Genomic DNA, 26825 nt, shown 5'->3' with positions numbered 1-26825 from the left:
TGTCGCATTCGAGACACTTCACCTGATTGTTTCTGCCTGTGTTTTGGCCGTTCAGTGTGTAATACGCTTCAAAGGCGAAAAGCACCTTCTTGCTTTGGAGGGGTTACTTCGGCTCAAGCCCACTGCCCTGATCCCTACATTTCTGACATCTGCCTCCAACATCGTGAAACAGACAGCTCGAGCGTGTTTGTTTTTAATACTAAGTTCTGCCTTCTTTAACTCTTACTAATGCAACCTGCATTTGAGAACCACCTCATCTAAAAAATTCAGTGGGAATGTTTCATGCTGTTTCCTATTGTCACACCAACATACTATATCTATTGCAGAGTTTTTGTGTCAGTCTTTTTAACTTATTTGTATTGATGACATCTGTTAAGGCGTTAATAGTTTTCCAAGCCGCATTGATTTTAGTCCGATATTTTCGTTTTCCAAAATTTATTTGTAAATGTTTTTTTGTCCTAAATAGTAGCTGGCTTTCCAGTCTGTGTGAAACGCTCACTAATGTACAGAATACCATTCTCTTAATTAAATACTGCTAACTCTTCTCCCACTGCCGCATTTCTACTGCGGCTTTTCGTGCTAATGTCTGTGCCTTTTTATTTGTGGGTGTTAATGAAAGTTTTATTGTTCTAATTTAATGTTTGCAGTTTCTGTGTTTCCAGTTGCTTTCTGAATATTTTTAAAACTTCTCGCGAATGCGTCCTAAATAGGAGCTTGGTATTCTTTTGTGTAGAGGAACCATTTTTCATGCTGTGATATTTTAATTCCAAATGAGTTCCTTTTTGTGTGAAAGTGCAGAACAAACCAATTTTTATGTTATATGTGCTTAGAAAATAAAGTCTGAGTTCGTTTATCGCTCTTTTCCGTGTTTTAAATTAACTTTTCTTTTGCTGCTTGCTTGTAACTGTCTACGGCACCGTCTTGGGGTGGGTGGGGGTGGTACCAGGTGGAGCGAAAACGCTGCCTCGCGGAGAATAGCAGAACGCTCTTGGGGCGTAACGGTCGCTTTCCAAGAGAGAGTAGCAGTACCGTTCTGCGGCATCCGGCAACGCCGCAGCCAATAGAGCTATTCACTCTTAAAAGTTGTGATGGAACGGTGCCTTGCAGACGGTATTGTAATTCTCATACAGGGTTGGGGTACTCTGCCTCGAAGGGAGCAAGTAACTCCCACAAGGAGTATTCCGCCACTCGTTTTGGCGGCTACGTGCCCCTTCCGGCAAGAGTAGCCCAATGCTTCCAAAGGGAGTGAAAAATGGGACAACAGTTTTTAATCCTAGACAGAGTGCCCAGAACTCCTCGGCTTTTAGAGTGCAGGATATGCGGGCACAAAAAAAAAAAAAACTGAAGGAAGCTCACACTAACGCGTCAAATGTGAAGGTAGCGAAGTTGTACGCAACCTCCACAACCATCACGACGGTTCAAGTCCTCTATTGCAGCCGATTTGCTCCATCTTCGCTGGCGCAACGAGCATTACACCATCGAAAAAGCAGAAGGAAAGAACTGATGTCGACAAAACTCTGCGTTTTTCCCTTTAATAAAGACTTTCTTTCTCTTTCTAGTGACTAAGTGAGTGAGTGAATGAGTGACTGACTTTGTGAGTGAATGAAGGAGTGAGTGAGTTAGTGAGTAAATGAGTGACCGAGAGAGCGAGTGAGTGAGTGACTGAGTGAGTGAGTGAAGCAGTGAGTGAGTGCATGAGTGAGTGGGTGGGTGAGTGAGTGCATGAGAGATTGAATGATTTTCTTAGTGAATGAGTGACTGAGAGAGTGAGTGAGTAAATGATTGAGTGACTGAGTGAGTGAGTGAGTGAGTGAGTGAGTGAGTGAGTGAGTGAGTGAGTGAGTGAGTGAGTGAGTGAGCGAGTGAGGGAAAGAGTGAGTAATTGAATAAGTGATTGAGTGGATCAGTGACTGGGTGAGTGCGTGCGTGGGTGACTGAGCGAGTGAGGGAGGGAATGAGTGAGTGAAGGAATGGGAGATTAGTGAGTGAATGAGTAACTGGGGGAGTTACTGAGTGAGTGAGTGATTAGTGAACGGACGGGACTTGCGCTGCGAGGTATGTTGGCAATTGCTACGCCTTCAAGAACGCGGTTCTCGCCGTGGCCTCCCATGAAGCCGGGACCCATCGGCGAGCCGAGCGTTGGGCGGCTTTATGAGCAACTTGTGCAGTTATTTTGGATTGTCCCTGTGCATGGGAACTTATCAGACAACTAGATATTGTGTGCCATCCCTGAGAGGCTACTGAGTCCCGAAAAATGGCCCATAAAGTGCTGTTATGACTGATGTCCATTGCTTAAGCCTTTTTCCCAGGTTTCATAGCTGTCTGGCGTAATTTTTTTCTATTTCTATGTAAACAGCAACCATGCGTATCAGAAATCGGCTACCTGCGACCCGCGGGAAAGCATTATGCGGCCCCTGGAACGTCGTCATAACCTTGTCACTTCCTATCTGAAGGCTGACATGGCAATTTTAAACTAAAATAGGGTTAAACAGGAATAAAGTAAGGTCGTTTCCAGGTGGCATGGCCACCATCTTCACGCTTAGCCAGATAGCGTCTTCAATTTCTTTCTTTGCAGCGGTCCAACCCCCCCCCCCCCCCCCTCCCCTCTCGCCGTCCGGCTCTTGCCGTGTCGGCTTCATGCAAATTGGCCCTCCACCTCGAAAGGCTGCCGATCCCTGATGTCAATGAAACGGCATTGGGCCGCTGGTTGGCCCACTTTTATCTCATGAGCATGTACGGATTGGTGAATTCGCATACGGATTATTAACAAAGTTGGAAATAACATCGAATCTGCAGCCTCCGGCGCAAGGCAACTGCCGCAACGGCTTAGCTCTGGTGTCGCCAACGTGCATAATACAGGCCGGCAGTGCGACGGTCACATGCAATGTTTAGTGATGCCAGGTTTCCGCACTTGCCACTAGTAGAAAGGATTATTTAGCGGCAGAGACGAAGGGCGGAGCTTCGGGGGCACCTGCGGTGCGTTGAAAAGCGTTTGATGCACTTCGGTAAGGCGAGATTAGATATTTTACTTTGTGGCAAAGCCGATATGGGCTAGCAAAAACTAGAAAAGATTCTGGGAGCCACCGCTCCGACCGCCTTAAAAAGCCGGGCTCACTCTTTTCGTCGCGACGATACGCTCGCTACACGTAAACACAACAGGAGGCATACTTTGGAACAAGCGCGCCGAGGCAGAATGGTGTGGACTACGCTGCGCTTGCCGGAAGTCTTCCGCTACGGTCTGAAAAAGTCACCGTTGAAAATGTTCTTGGAACAAAATTCTTCGGTGTGAATATGGCAATCCAGAGCAGCCTGGTCTCTGTGCCACGCTCGCTGTGCGAAAAGCGGCGCATTGCGAAAGGCCGCACACGCGGGCAGTCTTTGTGAAGTTGCGGCGAGGGAGACTTACATGGCGACTCGTCCCACACTTTGAGGTCCCGATCGCAGCTGGTACATCCGACGACGGTGGAAGCTTTCGCCTGTGACTTCGACATTTTCTAACTGCGCGCTTCGCTGCACATCATGGCAGCATATGGCGGCAACTGAAACCACCCCGTGCTAAAAGGCTAGCCACGGTGAATAGCGAGTCACAGCCACTCATAGCGTCACCTGTTGAAGGTCAGCCTAACTGCTCGCTTGACCGCCGTAAATGGTCTATAAAAGCTATCGCATAGGACGTGTTGCATGCTATAGAGAACGAGCACTTAATTTGGTTAGGTGGAATTGGATTCTATTCCTGAAATTGTTCGCGTAGCGTAGATAAGCACCAATCTTGATGCCTATCTCTTGGCACAAATCCTGAAGACAGAGTGTTAAGCGCATACGTTTGGAATTGGGAACGCTTCGTGTATGAAGCACAATTGATTAGCGATTTGCCACAATTTTTTCCCTGGTTTTGTGCGTACAACAACGAAAGAATAAAATGTCTGAGGCTACAGGTGCAACCTGTCCGGCCGGGAGGAGCCATGGCGGGAATATTCGCGCGTTCGTTTTCTACTATTTCGCCTGCGGAATGGGGGGGTGTATCCTTGTCGTTGTTGAAATGACCGTGTAGGCGGGCTCTTTTCATTATGTGTGACGTGCGTTCTCTAAATGGAACGGACCGAAAACAGGGAAATATCTATACTTTTTGTATTAATAAATGGTTAAGTCAGTGTGTTCGTCGAACAAAGGCCCAAAGAGCTTTCAATGGTTTGATCTTTCAGTTAAAACAAAAAAAAATGTTCTGTCTCTAGTGCCTCCTATGGTCACAAAACTGTGGGCATGGAGTGCGGTTTATTTGGAGGTGGGGCGACATTGTTCTTTTGAAAGTGTAGACATTGTTGTGTAGACATTGAAAATGTAGACCTGGAAACTGACACGTAGCGATGTGCACAGGGCAATAGCAGCACGGCCAGGGACCCAAGGCCACGCTCATTAACGGCAGGAACACTCCGAGAAATAGCTCCCCAGTAATGAACTATTGACTGCTGTGGCTATAAAAGGTGGCCAGGTAAAATTATTTGCCGACTTTATTCTTTTCTTTGCCCGTGAACAATACCCTCACGTCTCATTTTGCCGTCTAGTCTATGTTAATCACTGTGGAGATAGCATGGGCCGTCTATTTTATTTCCCCCTATTTTGGTCTTTTCTCGTGGCATCCCGTAGACTAATGGAACAGCTTCGTAAACTGAGCTTCTCTGTAAATTGCAGTAAGCTGATATTTATGGCAGCTACGTGCTCCCTTTTTTCTCCTTTATTCTCGTCTTCTCTTTGTTTTCCTGTTGAAAATTGGCTTCGCCGAGCAGCAACTTCATTGTGCAGGAACGTCCGGTGGAGAGGACGGTGCGCAGGAATCTGCACTGCTGACGTGCGGACAGTTCATCGGCACGGCCTTCAAGTGTGTCCGTATGTGGGTGGGCTGTCTGTTGACATGCCTTCCTGTTTTTCTGCGGTTTTTCCTGTCGGGACTCAGCGTAATTCAATTCCCTGCTCTTATCCTGCTCGTCCTGCTTTCTGTTTATTCGCCTTCCTTTTTAAAGACGATAGTGTTTTTTGGGCTACTTAAACCCACAAATTTTGGTCTGTCTGTATGTCTGTCCATCTGTCTGTCTGTGACTCGATTCAGCCACCCGGCCAACGTAAAACAATGCCTGCGCAATAGTCTTATATAGTCACAGCTAAATGTACCCGTCTAAGTCCGGTATAATGTTCATACTTGTCAACATTGTTGAAGAAGAACAAGACATTACGCAAATCTAAGACAAGAAATTAATACATAAGTGATATTTGCAGTGTTCCTTTATAAACAATCATACATGCTTGACTTTTGCGAAATTAAATACTTCATTAACTGCAGGAAAGGGCCCATCTCCCCGCGAGTGGGATTCGAGTAAATGCGTTCGCATAGGGGGTGGGTGTATTGCGTTAACGTTTAGTGTTTGGGGAGTTGGTGGTAGTGAATGCGTTGTATCAGCAGCTTCTTGACGTAGTTTGAATGAGTCAAGGATACAAGGCGCGTTCGTAGCTTTTCATTCTGTGTCGGTTTTGTGGCGCAGTTGGAAGAGCACCATGTACCTCGCGTTCTGCCCACAGGTAGTGAATGCGTTGTATCAGCAGCTTCTTGACGTAGTTTGAATGAGTCAAGGATATAAGGCGCGTTCGTAGCCTTCCATTCTGTGTCGGATTTGTGGCGCAGTGGGTAGAGCACCATGTACCTTGCGTTCCGCCCGCAGGGTCGTGGGATCGAAACCAGGCGCCGGTAAGTATTTTTTTATATAGTGTAGAGGGAGGGGTGCGGACCTGTTGTTGAGAGCGAAGAGGGTAGCGTGATGCGGGAGAGGAGGAGTGGGGGAGAGGGCGCGCCTGCGCGCTGAGCTGTTGCGGACGCACGGCGGACGCTACATGTGAGTTAAAGAAATGCTCTGCATTTAAAAAAAATTCACTCCGCAGTCGCCTGCTGTCGCCCGCGCCACTGTAGCTTTTGCCGCCGTTTTAAGAAATCAACCGGCAACAGTTACGAAAGGTTCCACTAGATAGGTTCCACGTTCTGCTTGCAACGCACGTGGAGTAGGGAAACGCGGTTCTATAAACGTTGAAGTAGGGCGCCTCGATTCACGCGCGTCTTCGCCGTACGGCAGCGTTGGCATCGGGACACCCGGTTTGGAGCAGTGGAACGCGGGAAATTTAAAATGATTTAAGCAAACCTTTGACGTCTTTAAATTGGGAGGAGGGCGACGCAAGAGGAACAACATGAGAGGTGAGCGGGAAAGCGAAGGGAGGCCTTTACTTGATAAAAGTCGATAAAGACTATCGTCTTTTGACGACATTTGCAACGAAAGGAGCAGATACGCGGCCAATTTTTTACCCTTCTTTCTTCTTTTTATTTCCAAAGGTTTTCTTTTCATCTGCCTTCGTAATCCAGCGTACGATCTTCCGGTTCTGTGTAGGCTCCTTGCAAACTTTACTTTTGGATTCGTCCTTAAACGAAGACGCAGACCCCGCTAAAACATTGTTTTGCAATCTGACTTGCCTGGTAAATCAAATAGGCTGTGAAAAGTTCCTAAAATAGTTCAGAGCCTGGGAAACCAACAAAACTGCATTTCTGAAATCTTACCGAACACAGTATGAACGGCAAATTGTGCAGCGTATTTTCTGCAATCCATGTCACTATTCCCACGCTTAAAACCATTTCATAGTCCGTTGCTAGTTTCACTGGTATTCTTTTGTAAAACCTAGGGAGAATTATGTAGAAACGGACGAAACACCGACTGCAGGATGATGAGTTTATTACTGCAATTTTCTTTTTGAGCCGATATGGCTCTCATGGAGCGTCATTTCAGTAGAAAAACGATGGGATGTCCATTTTTTCTAATTGAAGTTCACGATATGAGCAGCACTTACTCAGGCTTCACTCCGATGATAAGTCCGCGTTCGATCAATAACAGGCGATCTCATGTACAACAGTGCTCTTAAGTCATGGTTGAGTGATGCGTCCTCCACAAAGCGAAGTATAAAAGCATAGAGCCTAACGATGGATAAAATCCATCTCGTCAATAGTCTGCTAACTTCGGAGGAACCTTTGTTGTAGTGGTGTAGCCGCTGAGACACTGAGCTTCACTGTGACGACACTGAGCATCACTATAACGGCACTGAGGTCACTGGAACGACAGTCGCTTTCGTGTCACCGCCAGGCGACCGAGAAATAAGTCCTACTAAAGTGCTTCAGCCCCCGATCCCTTCACCCAATTGGATTGTAAATAGTTGGCACAACGGAGCCATCATCTTGAAAAGCCTTGTTAGTAGCTGGCTGTCGAGTCACGGGCAGTTTCTTGTGGAAAGGCAGAATGCTGCTCCTGTAAAATAGAAATTCATAAAGATACATATGAGCGAATACCATTATTGCAGGTATGCACACATGTATAGGTACATAGGTATACAGTACCGCCAATATATATATATATATATATATATATATATATATATATATATATATATATATATATATATATATATAGGAAATGAGGGGCTCGTTAGGAAAATACAGAAAGAAATGCGGGCAGTCTAACACGCCAAAGAAGGCATAGGGGAATGGTTGGACTATATTTTTTTACCGTTAGTAAAATTATATTTTTTTATCATATTAATTGAAGCGAGAAAGAAAGAAAGAAAGAAAGAAAAACACGCGCCCAGAGTGGGGACCGAACCCACGCCTTTCGATTAGACTACCACCCTCAAGCGTCAGATACAGTTGTAGTAAATATAAATGCCCCAGAAAGTGAAGCAGAACACAGTCGCCCAGAGAGCCGAATTGGTAAGGCATTCGAGATCTAATCGAAAGGCGTGGGTTCGGTCCCCACTCTGGGCGCGTGTTTTTCTTTCTTTCTTTCTTTCTCGCTTCAATTAATATGATAAAAAAAATATAATTTTACTAACGGTAAAAAAATAGAGTCCAACCATTCCCCTATGCCTTCTTTGGCGTGTTAGACTGCCCGCATTTCTTTCTGTATATATATATATATATATATATATATATATATATATATATGTGTGTGTGTGTGTGTGTGTGTGTGTGTGTGTGTGTGTGTGTGTGTGTGTGTGTGTGTGTGTGTGTGTGTGTGTGTGCGTGTGTATTACAGTGTGACGATAAGTTATTTTAGAGCTTCCGACCACCAATGTTCTCTTTGAAAGGCTCCGTGCGCCGAACACTACGGAATTTGCTCCTTTAGGAACTGGCCCACGCCCACTAACCTTTGTTTTCTGTGGCACTGGTTCCTTTCCGTGCCCGTTTCCTCACTGGCGCGTGCGAATACGGGGCAAAACCAGAGTCCCTGGTCACGACCGTAGCTCTCGCCGTCCTCGAAGGTCTGGGGCAGAGGCACACCCAACGTCTCAGGTAAGGAGAACAGCAAGGCGCTGGCCACCAGTGCCAAGAAGCCCATTACCAGCATCGGGAGGTACTCGTCCAGTTCAGCCTGCGACAGATGGACCAAATAATATCGGAGCTTTGGCAAAAAGGGCTCCACGGGCAATCAGCGCGCGAATGACCTAAATCGGGTGATCGAGGTTACTGTAATAGGGCTTATGACCGTACTAAAAGCAAAAAGCAGCAAAATGCAGCCTAGAGGAAACGAAAATTTGCACGTCTAGCGAAGTCCAAATCCCCCCCCCCCCCCCCCCCCGACCTCCTGAAATAGAAGTCCCTGTGTAGAGGTCTTGTCTGGGTACGATATTGTAGCAATACAAATTCTGAATGGTGAACAGCGCCCATATATCGGATAGAAAGAGGACAGATTATCAAATAATAACAACAAAGATAAACGAAAAAAGAGGGGAAGAGCGCAAAATAGGCGGTACACAAAATGAAGAAAAAAAGGACACCCGCAAGCGCTGACTTTTTGAAGAGCACCTACTCGCCCAAGTTTCAATTTTAGGAAATTACGTTTTTTCATTAAGGAAATTATAATTCGTCACGCTGAGAGAGCGAGAGAGAGAGAGAGAGAGAGAGAGAGAGAGAGAGAGAGAGAGAGAGAGTGCGAGCGAGCGAGCGAGCGAGAGAGAGAGAGAGAGAGGAGAGAGAGAGAGAGAGAGAGAGAGAGAGAGAGAGAGAGAGAGAGAGAGAGAGAGAGAGAGAGAGAGAGAGAGAGAGAGAGACGTTTATGCAGGTGGTGATTTCGAACCCCTAGTCCACGCTTTTTTTTCAAATGCAGAGATTTAGCGCCTTCTTGATGTGGGTTACCAGAAGGAGCTGGTACGGAAAGGAGGTAGCCTGAGTCAGCCACTTGGGACTGAGAAGGACGGGCTGCTTTGTTTCTGGGTGGATTGCAGATATTTCGGGAATAATACGGATGTGCAGACTGGTCGGGTGGAGTAGGGTGTTAATTTGTGTCTGACGAAGAAGTGACATTAGTTAGGTCGTGGTGTGGAATAATGAACTATCTTCTATTCAGTTTTAACTGTTTAAGCATTTTCGAACTATGTCGACCTTCGCATGCGCAATACCTGCTGCTCCCGGATTCTCGTTTCGCGGGAGAGCGCCTCTTCCGTCTCAATTCCAAGCATACCGACATGCCCAGGAGCACCTATGATGTCGTATGAATATTTAATGTGCTCATTTAATAGAATCTGTCTGTTTTTTTGCGCTTGTGCTGTGCATAATTGTCCGACAGGCTTTCTGTGTGTCTGTGAATAAAATAACTGGCATAGCGAGTGTCCTTGAATTTTGTAAATAGTTTTCTTTGTGGTACCTGATGGCCCTGGCTACGGTTTGAGCCTCCATGTTTACACTGGGGAGAAGCTGTCCATATTAAGAGCGGCTAGAACTGCTGGGTGGAGATTCCGATTAACTACTGAGACGCTGCACTGCATGCTGTCGCCTACGCTCACGTCTACGCAATGTATTGCCTGTCTAGGGTCCGCTGTAACTTCACATAACTTCATATAGGAGATCGCTCTTTCTTTGCCTCCTCTTCTCATTATTTCTTTTAGGGTTCATGTTCCTAGGCAATGGTGCGGCTTACCCCGTAAGCGCCACAATTCAACGAAGACTTGAAAACATAACAGCAGAGCTTATACATCTACCACCCTCAGCACCGTAGGGCGGGTGCAATAACACGGGCTTACCAGGGATGCAACCTGTGCTCCTAGCAGCCCGCCCACGTCCCCGAGAAGCCTCTGGAGCAGCACAGCGCGACCTCGGATCACGGTGGGGAACACCTCAGACGCTACCTGGTACGTGATGTTGTAGCCGCCAGCGAACGTCATGATCAGCATGGTGGCCATTACCATTGTCCATGCTGCCGATTCTGCGCAACACAAGAGTGAGTGAGTGAGTGAGTGAGTGAGTGAGTGAGTGAGTGAGTGAGTGAGTGAGTGAGTGAGTGAGTGAGTGAGTGAGTGAGTGAGTGAGTGAGTGAGTGAGTGAGTGAGTGAGTGAGTGACACAAAACAAACAGAGCTTTAGGCTGAAACACGAATTGTTTGTCACAAAACAATAATTAATTTCTGTTCCACGTAGGACTACTTTCTTATCGGCCATATTTTTACCGTGCCGCGGTACATACTCTTTACTAATTGGCAGCACTGATGGGACGTAATAAGTGGTAACAGGCAGTCCTTGTTTACAACTAAGTGAGATGCACAGAAATAACTAAGAAGTAATACAATCTATTTGGATAACCTTATTGGAACCCGCTCAATAAAGCTGAGATATGTGCAAATGCATAGAGCATTGGTTTAACTGTGTGGACTACGTGGGCTCAAAGGTCCTCCTTAGTACAGCTGAAATACAAGATCTACAAGTTTTATTTACGGCGTATTTGCTCAGCAGGCTTTAGCCACCGACTTTAAGTCAATCAGACCCCTCAAGCAAGGTTGCTGTTCACTTCGGATTAAAGCGGAAAGCTGCTCTAATTGGTTTTTGGAACATGAACCCCATTGGTAACGCTAAGAGCATGAACACATGAGAACGCCAGGACCAGCGAATGGAGGAGTTTTTGAGGTCGTCTTCTCAAAGTGCTCGGCCACGCTTGTACGTTCTTTTTTACATACAACCGGAAGTGCAAAGCCAAATGAACTACTGCTTGGGTGGTTTTCAAGCATCATAAAACTGTCTCATCAGCTTCCGCTCAACTAAATTATGCCGCGTAATGGACCTTTCAACTCGGTAGTTGATTTGTTGTAAACGTTCATGCAAGGGAACTTTTGCGAGAAAAGGAACCTTTAGCTACACTACCCCTGCCTCGAGCAGCCCGACACATTGCCCAATAACGGAGCCACTAACCTGTTCTGAACAGCCACATGATTATGCAGACAACACCCCCGACGAGCATGAATACCGAGTTTGGCCATCGTCGCCCCAAAGTGTCAAGCGCCGAAATGCAGAAGATGTTCACAGGAAACTCAAAAGCGATGGCGATCGAGTACGCTGAGTAGATATCCAGGTCCAGACGCCCCAGCTCGAGTGTGGTCACGTTGTAGCACATGCTGATAATGAACCTGGGAAGCAGAATAAAACCGAGCTTACGTTACATGCCAACCGCTATCATTTTTGGGGGACACTGTGCTTACTTCGCCCTGAAGCGTTCGTTAATAATTAGAAGGTAGGATTAGGTCTTGAGGCAGAACATGTGCAAGAGTTCAGCGAAGCTTGAAGGAGTAGACGAACAGGGATGAGATGGAGAAAGTTCCGCAACATATATTTTGTCTGAAAACAGGCCGTGAACTTCAGTTTTTTCACCATCAGAGTTCCAACCGGAAAGCATTCGTTTCAAGTGGAAGCAGCTGTGCCCTTTTGTAAAAGTTTTTCGTGCGCAGTGACCACACAGCTCATCCCGTCTCTGGGCCTTTCATTTCTTCCTCAGCCTCTTTACGGACGACGCAGCTCTAAGTCCACAACCCAACATAGAATGGTAGCTTTATTGACATATCCTGACATTTATTGCTTTGTGCGCATGGCGTACACGATACTTACCAGCCCAGATAGATGAGCACAGTGATCTTTCGTATGTTTGGAGATTTGAGCATGAGAACAGTTCCTTGCCAGAAACTGGGAGCCTTTTCGATTACAGCTTGTGCCTCCGTTTCGCTGGCCGTCTTCTGCGAATAGAGGAAATGATGTTTGAAGAATACGATGAATTTGAGAATAGGGAGTTTTAGCTGACCGTCTTTCACGGTCCGCTCCGCTCCGATAGCAAGCGGAAGCGCCATTGCGCATGCGTGGCGCGCTTGGCCGCGAACGGCATTGGCTCCGGTTGCGCTGAGCGGGCCGCCGATACGGGAGCGGAGCGTCGAAAACGGCCAGCTAAAACTCTCTAATAATAGTGATTGTGCCGGCGTGAAATTTGTTCATAGATCGCAGATAGAGCTCTTGTGCAAAACACGAGGCACATACAGGCGAGCGTACATTTATACATACATGCCACGTTGTAGCTTCTTATCATGACTGAAAACAGTTGTTGAAAATATCGCCGGGTCATTGCAAACTGTCATCTGTAAAACATCTGAACAACTCGCCTTTTCTGAAGCATCGTTGAGGGGTTTACAAACGCCTGAATTATATTTATTGCCCCGAATTATGTCTATGAAACGTGGCCGCTTCGAATTAGTTTGGGGTGTAAAAGGCTTTACAATTGCGTAACATCGATAAGCGGACACTACCTTGTCCGTGTACAGTTTATAGAAAAAATCACCGCTAATGCTTTGGTTTGTATAGGTGGCTCCATGTATTGGAGAAGTACTAGTGTGTCAACACGGCGGTTTCGAAACGTAAATCCCCATTGGCATCCGTGCCCGAAGTTTTAGTGCGAAGCGGTCCTAGGCTAATAGTTAAACCACTACTCATTCAACCGTTTCATTTCACCCTCAACGAAACCACCTGTGTAGTTCACAGCCAAATAATGCACGCCTGGAGTGACACAGAAAGTCTAAAAGATTCGCGGGGAAACGCGTTACGTCTGATGCCCAAAACGTTGTACTCACTGGCCACTCAAACCTCATATGGTATAACGCAAAAAAGACAATTGATCACTAGTTTACTTCTTTCAGTTCTCTCTCGGGGATCAAAGTACTGCCCTAGCCGGAACTTCTCGCGTTGGCAACTCGCAACTGGTAACAGTTTGCCATAAGCGCTAACACAGACGGAAATACTACAGTTTTTTTTTCATTCCGACATGTTCATTTCTATGATAAGGTAAATCATTTCGTCCTTCGCCCTCTCTTTCAACGCTCGAGTACCTCTGCACAGGAAGGAATTAAATTTCAGACTGTTGAGAACTGTTGCACAGGTACAGAAGTGCCCGTTCAAAAGCCTGTCTTCCAAAATTTATGGTGCTGGTTTTACTTTCAAAGACGCAGTTTCAACTACTCGCTGTCCACGAAACGCGTATAGTGTGTTCATGGCTTTGCGGGTTCTTATCGAACTGCTGAAAAACCCGTGAACATAGGCGCGATACTATATAGTCTAATTGGCTTTACCATATGAGGGTGGCGTTAAATTATGATTTTGAACGAAAAAGATGTCTGGGTTTCCTGGCTACACAATTTTTTCAAGGCCATCTCAATATTTCTGGTTGGAAGAAAGAAGACTGGTCTCGCTGGCCACACCTTTTCTGGATTGCCTTTGGCAAGACTTGGGAAGCAATAAAACCACTTAGGGATTTTCTAATCGAGAACGTCAGGATGTCATATCATATTCGAGATGAATCGGTGAAATTTGATAAAAAGTATGCAAAAATAAAACTTACGCAAGCGGTGCTGCAAGCGGTCTACCTATCAGGTTATACAGAACTTAAAGTCATCGTGGGTAATTTTATCTGCAGCAATTCAGCCTATTATGTACACAAAAATCACAGCGATTTCTACAAAGCTTGCTGGTTAAGGTAATATCCAAGCTAAAAGATTGGGATGAGATAATTTCGCCTGTACCAAAAAGGCCTCCCTATATTCCTGGGACAAGAATCTAGTGTGAAAACAAGGATTGCGTATGGCACAAACAAAGCTGATGTAGACATTGTGCGGAGATACATTTGCTGCCCACAGTGCAGGTTATTTTACGGGCAAAGCCCCTTATGTTCTCGGGCTGTCGGTGTCTAATGTCGTCGTCGTATCACTTCGTCGTGGTATCATGTACTCATGATATTACAACACCGGTATACTCGTTTCCCAACGCCTCGAGCTCGAAAGTAACGCGTACTTAAAGAACACACGGGGACATTCGTTTTCCAACGCCTCACGCAACAACACTTCGCGCTTCAGACACGAGACTTACAGCAATGCTGTATACCTCTACCCCGTACGATTTCATCTACGTGAGAAAAAAACACGAAGGCGCCAAGAATACCCTTGTACACTGCATGCTTCGCCCCTCCTCAGGTTTCCCGTTAGCGGAGATGGCCCGGAATATTTTTTATTGCTCCCATCCAGATGAAAGACGTGTAGCCGAAGCGATAGTGCTGTGATTTGCTGATTTCCAACATCCCAAAAGCTGCCCATCTTTCGCAGAACATACGCAGGTTAACCAAGAAAGAAAGGTGATTTCAGTGAATGCCCGTGCCATGCCATTGTGAACACTTGCCGTGAGAATTTTTCCTAGGTGTTCTTTGGAAACATCCTTGCCGTTGATCCGCGCGATTCTCAAGAGAATGGCGACAGCTTCTTCCTTGCGGTTTACAGAGAGCAGCCAGCTGGATGACTCGGGAACCCACCTAGGGGAACAGAGCAAGACGCCGACCATGTCACAACGAATTAGGAGAAGAAATAGATGAGCTATTTAATGGCGTACTGCTTGACATATTGTACTTACTAAGTGAGTGAGTGAGTGAGTGAGTGAGTGAGTGAGTGAGTGAGTGAGTGAGTGAGTGAGTGAGTGAGTGAGTGAGTGAGTGAGTGAGTGAGTGAATGAGTGAGTGAGTGAGTGAGTGAGTGAGTGAGTGAGTGAGTGAGTGAGTGAGTGAGTGAGTTAGTGAGTGAGTGAGTGAATGAGTGAGTGAGTGAAGTAACACATAGTGCGGTGGCGAGAAAAACGCAGAAATAAAGGACTAAAGACATTGTTATTGAAAAATGCGGAATAAGCAATCAAGCAAGATGGCGAATTCATGAAATAGACTTGATGAATGTGAAAGCGAGCGAGCTGCAAAGTGCTTGGGATACGTAACATTTCAAGATGGTTTTTTCTGTGAAGTGTTGCCAGGCTTTTGGGCGTAGTGGGTTAATCCAACGCACAATTATAACTTAGGTATGCGCGCCAAACAATCATCGGCGTGTAGCTTTGAAATAAAAGCGGACCTTAAAAACTTAATTCACCGATACCTTCAGTGCCTTGAGGTTGCCTTGCACGTTCTTTCGGATGAGGGAAAGCGCAGTTATACTGCAGCGATTCCCTGGCTAAGGTGCCATTTGCTGCTTTTATCTATGGTAGTCAACACAATGGAAACATCTAAGCCCGATTTAAGACCGTATTTTAAAATCCTTCCTTTGAGGCTCCATAACGGTAAATGTATTAAGCCCAATACTTTTTTGTTGTGAAAGCCCCAGTGACGAATTGAGGGTGAAGAAGAAAAATGTGGCTAGAGCTGTTTGCAGGGCGTATTACGCACGTTTGTCTTCAGAAGTAGCTAGCAACACGAGATTGTTTTCTTCACTCGAGGGTCACTAAAATATTTGATAATGATCCACCTCATCGTGCACAACGGAAGGACGCACAAACACTTTCCTATTTGCGTTGCCTTTCTTCGTGTCAGTTTTAAAGCGCAGCTTGGTTCAGACAGCTCTTGGCAAATTTCCAGCCTGAGCTACAGTTTCATAAAAAGGCGTATGCGCGGGAGAATGAAGTGACCGACACATGACAGACCCCTCATTCATACTTTTTTCAAGGCGATGTGCTGTGTGTGGAATTGCTTGTGCTGTCATTAATGTTAGAATAGTCAGACAGTATCGGTTTCTCGTACGCACTTCCACATTTCTACAGCGGGTCATTCGTTCCTTCACCTCTGGTTTACCGCTGATGAGGGGGGGGGGGGTGTACCATGTCTTTTTTAAATGTAACGTCTTCTCACATCTACAGACAATTGCTCAAAAATCTTTACTTCCCCTCCCAGTGATGTCGTCTCGCCTACCAGTTGCGTCTGAAGAAGCATTGAGAACGTACCGCATGCTCATCAAGATTCCCTGAAAAGAGCCATCGATAAAGCACCCGAAACTTTTCTGTCGGGTCTATAATCAGCTCGACTTGCAATAACCACGGGGAAAGCTACAGGGAGTAAGAAAAGCATCCCTTAAAAAAAAGCAGTCCCCGATGTACATCACCTCCGTATCTTAGGTAAACGCGCGCTCTTTCAGCAATGCTATAGGAATGTCGCTGACACATCGCGTCAGCTGCGGCTTTTATCCAATTACGGGTAAATGTAAGCGACTTGATTTCATTTTCGTTTATGTAGCTGATCAGTGTCTCCCCGAGAACAAATGAGACGACTACGCTGATTGCTGTCAACACCGTCAAAACCTCCGACATTTTGGAATTTTGCGGCGTGTTACTGTTGTTTCGCTTTTCCCGCTACATGCAGTGGCCCATGTTTAAGATTCAGACAGATAACCTTACCAGAAGAGGATGACCAGGAGGACGCTGAGCGCGGCGTTGGAGGCAATGAGGATTCTCCAATTACGCAGCAGGTAGGCGTACCAGGGAAGCATCGAGGCGAGTATGGTCCAGGAGGTACCCCACAGGAAAGCCACCACTGTTCTGCGCTCCGCTGTGGTGTACTCCATCACTGCCGAAATGATACGAAAAGCGGGCACCGGTTATTAGAACCTCGCAAGATGAGGGACAAAATACACTGGACACGCGAATTATGAACTCTTGGAACGCAGAAGACGGGTAGCAGAGATTTGGATGCGACGTACAGTCAGACGACAAAGGTGATCTTGCGCAATAGGCGTGAAAAAACACTTCGTCCTAAAGGAGACGTTTGTTTGTGGTGCTAACGGAGCTTGTGCCCATAATCAGGCCTGACTACAAGCTGACTGCCGAGCACGGAATCCGGCAGTCGTTGAAGGCATGTTTTTCTGATCTACCTACAGTCAAAAAGGAGTCTTCCAACCGTCTTTTGAACTATCTAGCATTAGTTAATGATTGAGTTTTAGTGCACATGAGGAGCTCTTTGGTATAGTCGGATGAGATTTAAGAGGTACGAATGAATGTATGAAAGATGCAATACGAGGTGTACGATGCTTGTTACTTAACGCAAGAAGGAAAGGGTGCACGAGATAGGTAGAGAAATAATTATGACTAAGAAGCAACAAAAGTGAAGGAAAGATTGATAAACACACTTGCAACAGAACAAAAGAGGTCACACGTATACGCAAATGGATCCACGTGAAGTGACCAGAGTCATTCACACAGATCAGCTGCCCAGAGAAAGTGAAGAACCATATCTGTTTCCTTTCGGAAAAGTGACGGCTAAGGATAACTTCAAACAACTTTTCATCTAACGACAATGATAGTTGAAACGCTCAGATTTCTCGTGTGGGATTCGTACGCTGTCGCTGGGGTTGTGGACTTTGATCATTGGTGGGCTGGACATTGCGTCATGCTGTCCGGGGAATCCTAGCCGTAGCCGATGAAGTGAGTTCCCATCACAGCGATGGTGTCAACGAGCATTACCATGCTACTGCTGTAGGCCTAGCGAAAACACGTGGAAATTTAAACTGTGTGGTTGATACACACAGCTAATGTAGCTTTGAATACGATCGGTGGCAGTATGCAAAGCGTCATCACAAGGTCGAGCAGTTTGATCTGCCCACACATTGCTATTGTACGGCTTTCGCTTGGGAGGCGATTAAATTCAGCTTCGTGGCCCAGGCGAACAAGATCCAGCAATATTAAAAATAAGGTGATCTTAGCAGAGCCTGGCAACACTAGCTAAATTTATTGCTTCCACGCTGGACACCTAAATGTGAGGGAATCTTTTGGTACCTAGATTTGTGCAGAATATTTTAGCAGTAGGTAGATGACCACACAAAAATGTTTCTCAACGTGAAATGTTGACGTAACTTCAAAGCCCTGTTATAACCAAATATCATATAGTTCGCCTGAGTACCAGCTTCTATTCGTCCCGTTCAGCAGGTTTGTCTATGTAAATAGGAGTATTGTCAAGATAAATTCAAATGAGAACGATGGAGCGCCAGGCTGTCAGTACAATAAGTTACGGGAGTTCGTGTCCAATTTTGATATGAAGAGAAGATTGCTCGACATGTCAGTATTCTGGTTTGGGTCACCGCCCTATTTCCCGCAAGTTAATGCTACCGTTATCTAACTTCAGTGTACGCCGTTTTCATCCTGTGCAGCGACTGAGAGAACGGTAGCATGAACCGGCGCCAGCATGGCGGTGGGACAAATCAAGATGCTCATACGCCGAACAATGGTCTTTCTATATCATGGTTGGACATGAACTATCGTAACTTATTCTTACCGCGAATAGATGGCCTGTAACCAGGATGCGCAACATTACCTTAAAGTCACGTGCTGTGTTGTTTATATTTTACTGTATCTTGATAGTACATGCGTCGAACCAGCTTCTTAATAAAAGCGATGTAACTCACCCAGGACGAATACAGTCGTTGTGACCGTGTACGAGCCAATGGCTGTGAAAAATTTGAGTATTGTGTAGCTGATGAAGTCAGAGAAAAAGCCACATAGCAGGTTGCAGGTCGAGCCCACAGTTATGAGTACCAAAGCAGTCTTCTTGCGGCCGATTCTGGAAAGGAAAAAGAACAAATGTCGCAATGATTGCTGAATCGACGGAAACAAAAACAATTTCTCTGGCCAGGATGGAGCGGAAATGCTCCCGGATAGGCGAAGAAAAATCGCTGTTATACCGTATTTGTATTCTGTGTCGCACCGCATGAAAAAGATTGCCAGTATGATGTCAATGTCGTCTTTCGTGCAGGCAAGAAGTTGGCGAGCGTGTGTGGTGGAATTGACAGAAGGTTGCATGAAGGAGGAGCAGCCAGTGGTGGTGAAACGTGCACCATGAAGCACGAAAAACGTTTCACCAACTGCGCTTCTGGAGTCGTGTACTCTATTCCGCTGCTTCCCTGCGGTGGCAAGTATATCGGCCAGACGGCACGATGCCTCAACGTCCGCCTAAGAGAACATGCCGCTTCACTGAAGAGCGTGCCATCCTCGCACTTGTCCTGCCACTGCAAAGAGTTCGACTGCGCTCCGCAGTTTAATTGGACAGTCGTTGTGATGGGAAGCAAAAGCCAGCGAACGCGGGAAATAGCCGAAGCTTATAAGATTATAAAGAGCGAAGACACGTGCGTCAGCCATCTGTCAATTTCGCTTAGGGATGATGAGGTTGCCTTTGTAGACAAGTCGAATGTTTAAGTGGTTGCGTGACTTAAGCTTTTTTGAGCCATTTGTTGTTTATATCACTTTTTTGCGTATATACCACGTGTGTTTTCTAATAAAATTTCACTTGATAGACAGCGCTTCTGTCGTCCTTACTCTTCTTGTCCGGTTTCCGTATGCGCTGACCATTATGAACGAACAACACACTGTCTGCTATCGTAGTGATGGCATAGACAAAAAGCTTCACATACAATTCGCAATTTTCTTTTAACAGCGAATACTTCGGCCCTGTCTTATACTTGTAATGTGTATACAGCGAAGCTGTTATGTCTAATCCCCAAAGTTCTCGCCGCGGTGTCGACAATTTACTCAGCGGCGTTTGTTGAACCTATGGAAAAAAAATGATAAAAAGATTGGCCACAAATGTCGTCGAAAAGCGAAAGTCTCCTGCCGTCCTTGCCAAATAAATTCTTCTCTTCTCTTCCCTCTTCCCACTCTCACACTCCTTCCTGTCCTCTTCGTGCCTCCAACGATAAACACAGAGGAGATATGCTAAAGTCAATTCAGTTTTCTAGCGCGCCATGGTTACTACCGTAATACGTGGAGGAGTAGCCATCCTTCTCAACCCCAACGAAATTCTACAATTTAAGCTGATGCTGCAATGCTTGTGCATAGAGTTGTCCTGTTGGGGCATAGTTTTATCTTGTACGAGTCTTACAGACCTCCAGATTCGAATCCGGAGCACCTAACTGCGCTGCAAGAACATACGTCATGGTTTTTTAAAAGCAAATCTTTTTTGTTGAAGACTCAAATTTGTCTAGTGTGGACTGGGAGGGACTGACCAGATCCCAGTTGAGTAAAAACGTTAGATTCGAAGCTTCTCATGCTCGGGGCTGTGTCCCTCCCTCCCTCGTTGTCGTTGTCCGCCATCCGCACTCTACTGCGCATGCACGTCTCTTCAGCCCCGTCAGCGTTTGGGCTGACGTCAGCGCAGTCCACTATAAAAAGAAATAGTTAGGCGGCGCCCGGTTTCGATACCACGACTCTCTGGCTGCAACGGGAGGTACGTGGCGCTCTTCCCTCTGCGCTACAAACCGAGACGGGAGCATGTCCTGCGAACGCGCCTTATGTCCTTGACTCATTCAAACTACGCTACTTATACAACGAAGGCACGCGAAGCAGAACATCAACGGAAACGACGAACTGAAAACTAATGGGAACTTAAGTCGACCCCATGGCGGCTTCGCATACTACTCAAGGTTCCCCTACGGGAAGATGGTGTAATTTTTTGATACAGTGAAAGCTCGTTAATTCAAACTTCAGTAATTCGAATTCAGGGATAGTTTTAACTGCATTATTTGGTCCTGCCCAGTCTCGATAGAAGCCTGTGTATTCAAAAAAAACAATTTCTGGATGCCATCCAACCCTGCGAAAGTGGATGTCCAGCGCAGCTGTTATAAACCACTACACATGCTCATGGAGGAGGGTGTGGAATGTTTCTCGCTGTCTCGGCGGGCTTGTCACTTGTATTTCGCTTGTATGGCGGAAAATTCTTGTTCCTGACGCGTGCGCTCGGCGTCTTGGGCGAGAACTGCTGAGTCCTGCCTAGCATGAAGCACGCTAGCCCTAGAATGACGTCAGCCCCCCTTCCCTTTCGACAGCAGCTGCGCACCTAATCTTTACCAGAACACATTGGGGGGGGGGGGGGGGAAGGGGGGGCTGTTCCTATTGTTCACCGGCGCCTTATCATCCATCATGCGGCTTTGATGCTTGTTTAGTCGTATTTTCTTTGATGAATGCTGAGCTATATGCTGCATGCTAGATTAGCCTGACGCATGCGCTCAGCGTCTTGGGCGAGAACTGCTGTGTCCTGCCTGGATTTTTTGTTTACGTCATGAAATTTTCCGACCAACAAGCTAACAGCTTCGTTGTAAAACAAAAGTTAAACATCTAATAAAGCAGCATGCACAGCGCAGAGTTATCAACGAGCACCAAAGAATTCTTGCCGAAGCAATGCATCGGACAAACGATTACTGCTTTAGAGCCCCAATGCCAAATTTTATTAAGAACGATACTTCCATTGATTGTAAGGTTTAACGCGCCGACGCAACGCAGGCGATGAGGCGAGCCGTAGTAGAGGGCTCCGGATTAATTTTGACCACCTGGGGATCTTTAACGTGCGCCGAAATCTCGTACACACGGGCGTTTTTGCTTTTCGCCTCCACCAGAAAAGCGGCCGCCGCGGCCGGGAATCGAACCCGCGACCTCATGCTCAGCAGCGCAACGCCTTAGCCACTGAGCCACCGCAGCGGGTAACGATACTTCCAAGTTCTGAAATTATGTAGCGAGAAACCCTTTTCAAAGATATCAGCTGACGGCAGCATAGTTACAAATTATTACGATATTGCAAATCGCTTGTTTACGGTGTAGGGAACATCCAGGCCTGCTGTAATGTCATTTCAACGCGAAGAACACGAACATTAACGAAAAACGCGAATAGCGAAATAGCGAAAAAGGCGAACATTGTAACTCAGTGCATTTTGATAAATTGCATATCTCGCGAAAATTCTACTTCTAACCGTTATAATATCGTAAATGGAGACAATTGGTCGAACACAATTTCGAAAAACCAAAAGCTAGGAAAAATATTAAAAAAATAGCGAAAATAGCGAACCGTGTAATGCCCTACGCCTTATGTTCTACAAGGACGGTGCAAACGCGGTGCGATTTCCAACGCATACAGAAACAGACCGTTCGCGAGCACTTTAGGCAGCTGTGATGACCAGTACATCAACCAGTCGTGACGAAAGGCCTGAAAAGAGCCGGAGCCTGTCTGCTCCACCGAGTAGGAACAGACTCAGCCCGTACACCAGCTTGGCTACATAAAATCAACATTGTTTCATCCCCTTTGTGCCCCTCGTGCAGTGTGACTGGTGACATTGATCACTTCATTATGAACTGCTCCAAAACCAACTCTGAGCGGACGAACTTTTTTCGTGATCGCCAGAAGTTAGGAGTGCCCCATGCTACATCGGAGGACATTATTTTTCCTAGGGACCACTGGATTGTGCGAAGAGAGGTGTCTCATCTCCTACTCGGATTCTTGCAGTCCACAGGACTAAGTGAGGTGTGGTGACTTTGAGAGTTTTGATATGGTATTGGGGACGATTAGGCGGAGCAATTGCCGGCAGCTATGTCCGCCTTATTCAACAGTACTTACTACTACTACCTCTTTTTCACAACAATGCAGATTTCGTGGAAGTTCCACTTTTAATCGTTATAATAGCGTAAATGGAAATCATTGGTAGGACATAATTTATAAAAACCATAACTTTTGGCTGTAAAGAGCTCACGCTCTATTCAAGCGGCAAAAGAATGCTGCGCATTAGTAGACAATTTTTGAATTTCTGCAGATTTTTTCTATTACTTTACTTAAAGCGGTAATTTACAGTGTTTATATAAATCAATGTCTTCACTTTTATAATTATGCCTTTTTGAGCATGTAGAAGTCAGTAAACTGCTTGTATTGGGAAATTGGATCGCCCGGCAAAGAATGCTTATGCATTAAAAATCAAATGTACTGCTGATAGTGGACCTCCCGCAACTGTGAGAGCGCAGGCATAGTACAGGTACAAAAAAAGTGCCTAATTGTTCACATCTTTTCTCTTATAAGAGATCTTAATATAGTGGCATACAGGGAAATTTAACTTGATCCTTGAAAGGTTTGAATTTCGTGTGGTAGACACTTTCTTATCAAAACTTGTTGTACATAATTTTCCGTAGACGATGGTTGTACGGCCAGCAGAACGACCATACCGTTTGTAGCGAAAGAGGACCAGCGTCTGGCTTCCGATACGGTGTTGGAGTCGGTTAGCGAGGCAGTGCGCACCCCGATCCTCCTCTTCCTTTTTCCTACTGTCGCCCCCTGCCTGCCCATCTTTATTTATTAACATACTCCCGCCGCCGCCGAGTTGGTTAGGGACTAGCAGGGGTAGTGGCAGAGTCCGTGTCCCACTACGACCACTTGTCCGACTTCCGTAGCGGTGCATGATTCCACCGCAGCGATGCTTGTAATCTGGCTGGGGGATCCCGTGGAGCACTTGGCAGGGTGTCTCGGTGCCGTCGATCTCTGTAGAGAGCGTTGCCAATCGAGCGAGGCAATACAAGTCCATAGCCAGCGTCATGGGCAACGAGGGCTTGCTGGTTTGCTGGGGCAAAGTTACTTAGGGGCTAAAAGTGAAGATCGCGAATGTTCATATGGTCACCCGGGAAGAGAAGCCATGCTCCAGGTTTTCGGCCAGAAGGCCGCCGCCGGGATCGAATGGAAACAGCTGATTCGGACGGTCAAATTTACAGATATCATGCGGTGAGTGTAATGGCATCGCCGTTGCGTCCACGTCTGATTCGCCTTCCGTGAAGTAATTGTTGTGTTCCAGCGGCGTGTCCGTTATCTCTGGGAACCATAGGACCTCACTCTCGCCGGACCCAACACGGTACAAAGGCTCGTTCAAAATCGAGTTGTGCTTGCTGAAGTAGGGGTCGTCACCGTAAAAGCATTTGTTCTGCTTCTCCACCAGGATGCCTCCCCACGGGGCCTGGACGAGCGCGGACGAAGCTCGCTTCCGGCGTCGAAGCTCGCTCACGGAGCATCGGAGGAGCAGGCGCTTCGCTATCCCCTGACGCGAGTCCATCTTCTGCACGAACCGCGTTTTTGTTGCTGAACCCAATGAAAACATATTTGAATCAAAACCGGGTTGCTGCACTGCTGGCGAAACGAGAGCGAGAGGTACCTCACCGACGTAAAGGTCGCAACAGGGAAGCTCGGAGTTCTCCAAAACAGGAGTCGCATCATCGACGCTAGGACCGTGGCAGAACGGGTCCGACGTCTCCAGAGTGGTAGTCAAGTCGTCGAAGCGAGGGTTGCGGAAGGGCTGTAACGACGTCTGTGACGTGAGAGCCGTGTTGGCGACGCCAGCGCTGCGGCAAGGCCGGTCAGACGTCTCGGAAACGATAGTCGCGTCAGCGACGGCGAGGTCTCGGCAGGATTCCTGAGATTTCTCCACACCGGCAATCACAGCAACACCAGGGTTTGGAGGTCGCTGGAGCCGCTCTCCCGGGCTGAGCCCCTCGGGGTCTTGCTCGGCGTCCTGAAAGGCTGCAGCGCCTCCGTCGTCGTCGTTCTGTACTTCTACCGCCGCACCAGTTATTTCCCGGACGGGTGGCACGTCAGCCGGGACCATTGTCCGCCTTGCCTCCTTGGGAAGCGAGCAAATAGTTGAGGTTGCGATGCGGGTGGTGAACAGGGCCGACTGAGGTTGAAGGACGAGGCTTGGGGCAGTGTCTTGGAATGCAGAGAAGCGTACACGCGTTCCCAGGGCGCAAATACGCTCGTCGTAACCGATGGTTTCCAAAATGTCAGCATCAAATTCTTCACCCTGCAGGTTCTGCTGAACTTGAGCGTCGAGTTTGTGAAGGCTCACCTGGTCATGCAAAATGAGGTCGAGGACATTTTGTCTGTCAAGGGCCGTTGCTACCTGGCTCCGCAGCAAGGCGTCGAGGACTGTCATTGTCCCGGAGATGGTCGCTCGCAGGACATCTCGGCGGACACGAAGAGCGTCCATGGCACCAGTCGATGAAGCAAGACGCTGGGGTTGCGAATACCAAGGGGACAAGGGCGGGCTTGGGCACGAGCCGAAAGGGGCGGTGGCCGAGGGCAAGGCTTCCAGGATGAAGCAGTACGAAGGTATCCAAGCCTCGCGTGCCTCGGAGCCGCTGCGCCGTCGAACGTAGATCCGCTCGCGCACCAGTTCCCGGGTTTCACGGCACCAGAAAATGTGTAACGAAAAAAGACCAGCGTCTGGCTTCCGATACGGTGATGGAGTCGGTTAGCGAGGCAGTGCTGTTGTTGTTGTTGTTGTTCCTTCACAAAATGGCGCATACCCAATCAGGGGATCGGCAAAACATCAGTTGCTAATTCGAATGAGATTGCTGCCTAGGTGGATGATTCAAGGAAAGTTAGAAAATTTTGGAAGCTTTTTTCTTCTTGTTTTTGGGGAATCGAGATTGGAAATTAGTCAAAATTGAAACAAAATAAATAGAGAAGTGCTCACCCCAATCCTCCTCTTCCTTTTTCCTACTGTCGCCCCCTGCCTGCCCATCTTTATTTATTAACACCGTTTTCTAAGTCATTCTGCAGCAATCTGAGGAATGGGCTTTTTTATGAGTGGTATTTGTTTTGACAAAGCGGTGTTTCTTTCGCTAAAAATTGTCATCACCGAGTTTTGTGCGACAGCTTTGTTATTAGAAAATATTCCTCTGGACTCATAACTCTGCTCACGCGGCTAGGAAGCGAAAGCCCGGCGATACACGTCAAGAACGTATTTACTACTACATTGTACTTGGTTCTTTCTTCACTTTCATTGCCTCGTCTTTTCGTGCGAATGATTCAACAAGCACAGTCGTTATACTCGCCACGGCCTCCCCAGAACCAGGTTTCCGTGCGAAAGGGGACAACCTGTTCTACTTCCGTGCCGTCACGGTCACGTGCAACACGGCATACATTATTCTAGCTTTTCCTCCTCTGCAATACCAATGTGCGAAGGCAGATCAGCGGTAACGCTCTCGGGTCTTACAAGGGAAACCCTGGCTCAAACACCATTGAACCTCAATTGGGTTTTTCTATTTCTTCTTTGTAGCGGTTGCCGTTTCCTGTAACCGGTAAGACAACGATTTTTCGCAGAATGCGGCACGTAAGGTTTTCGCCTTGAAACGTGTTCACAGGAGAAGCGCTTTCTGTACAAGTGGAACGTTTTATTTAGTCTGAGAATTCAACAGGCAGATACGCAGTTTGTCAGTGTTGCAATGTTGGCAGCCAATTGTACCCCCAATATATGACTTAAAAAGAACAGTATTTTTAATAATTGCCGTACTTACTTGTCAGCCAATAATCCTGAGATCAGGTAACCCGACATGGAACCACTCCAGTAGGCGGTGTGTACGGCGTACCTTTTCCAGCTTTCACCGCATATCCACTGATTCTGCGAACGCAAACATATATAGGAAACAAAAGAAAATTATAGAGGCGGTATTTACATGCATGAAAAGGAAGGCCGTTACACACTCTAACAGAGGAATAGGGTAACGCTATGCTAACAGCATTACAAACGTAACTGTTGATATAATTTTGCTCCTTAAATTCCTCCGCCCACACGCACACACCTATACACCACTTCGCACGCACGCAAGCACGTGCGCACGCAAGCACCACAAACACAGAAATACGCACACTCACGAACACACGCGCGCGCTTCTTATTTAAACTGCATGGAAATTAAAACATATTACTTCAACAAAAATCTCTTCAAACCAAGATCGTAATGGGTAGCGAAAATGAGTTGTGAATGCAGGAAGAAATCATTTTCAGGTACCAATTGGTGGTGGGCCTCGTGTAGGGCTAGGGGGCGGGTAATTAAGAATGTTGGTGTGCGAGGTGTATCCCGCGATGA

The 26825-nt window shown here is 46.8% G+C and overlaps 1 protein-coding gene across 1 annotated transcript in view; it reads right to left on the bottom strand.

Moving 5' to 3' along the window:
* Positions 1-6729: 6729 nt before the first annotated feature.
* The window catches only part of LOC144169527 (solute carrier family 22 member 7-like), a 34018-nt gene continuing 13922 nt past the window's right edge, over positions 6730-26825 (bottom strand). The window contains exons 3-11 of the mRNA XM_077698736.1: positions 26254-26357; positions 18570-18724; positions 16570-16738; positions 14548-14677; positions 11947-12071; positions 11257-11471; positions 10099-10280; positions 8227-8450; positions 6730-7331 (exon numbers count right to left, since the gene is read on the bottom strand). Coding sequence (XP_077554862.1) covers positions 7217-7331; positions 8227-8450; positions 10099-10280; positions 11257-11471; positions 11947-12071; positions 14548-14677; positions 16570-16738; positions 18570-18724; positions 26254-26357 — 1419 coding nt within the window. The 3' untranslated portion in view covers positions 6730-7216. The remainder of the gene's footprint in view (positions 7332-8226; positions 8451-10098; positions 10281-11256; positions 11472-11946; positions 12072-14547; positions 14678-16569; positions 16739-18569; positions 18725-26253; positions 26358-26825) is intronic.

This window comes from Haemaphysalis longicornis, unplaced genomic scaffold, assembly GCF_048455015.1.
Source record: "Haemaphysalis longicornis isolate Haplotype H1 unplaced genomic scaffold, Haemaphysalis longicornis Haplotype H1 scaffold_2, whole genome shotgun sequence".
NCBI lineage: Eukaryota > Metazoa > Arthropoda > Arachnida > Ixodida > Ixodidae > Haemaphysalis > Haemaphysalis longicornis.
Note: the sequence above shows the minus strand (reverse complement) of the source record. Positions and strands in the feature narration are given on the sequence as shown.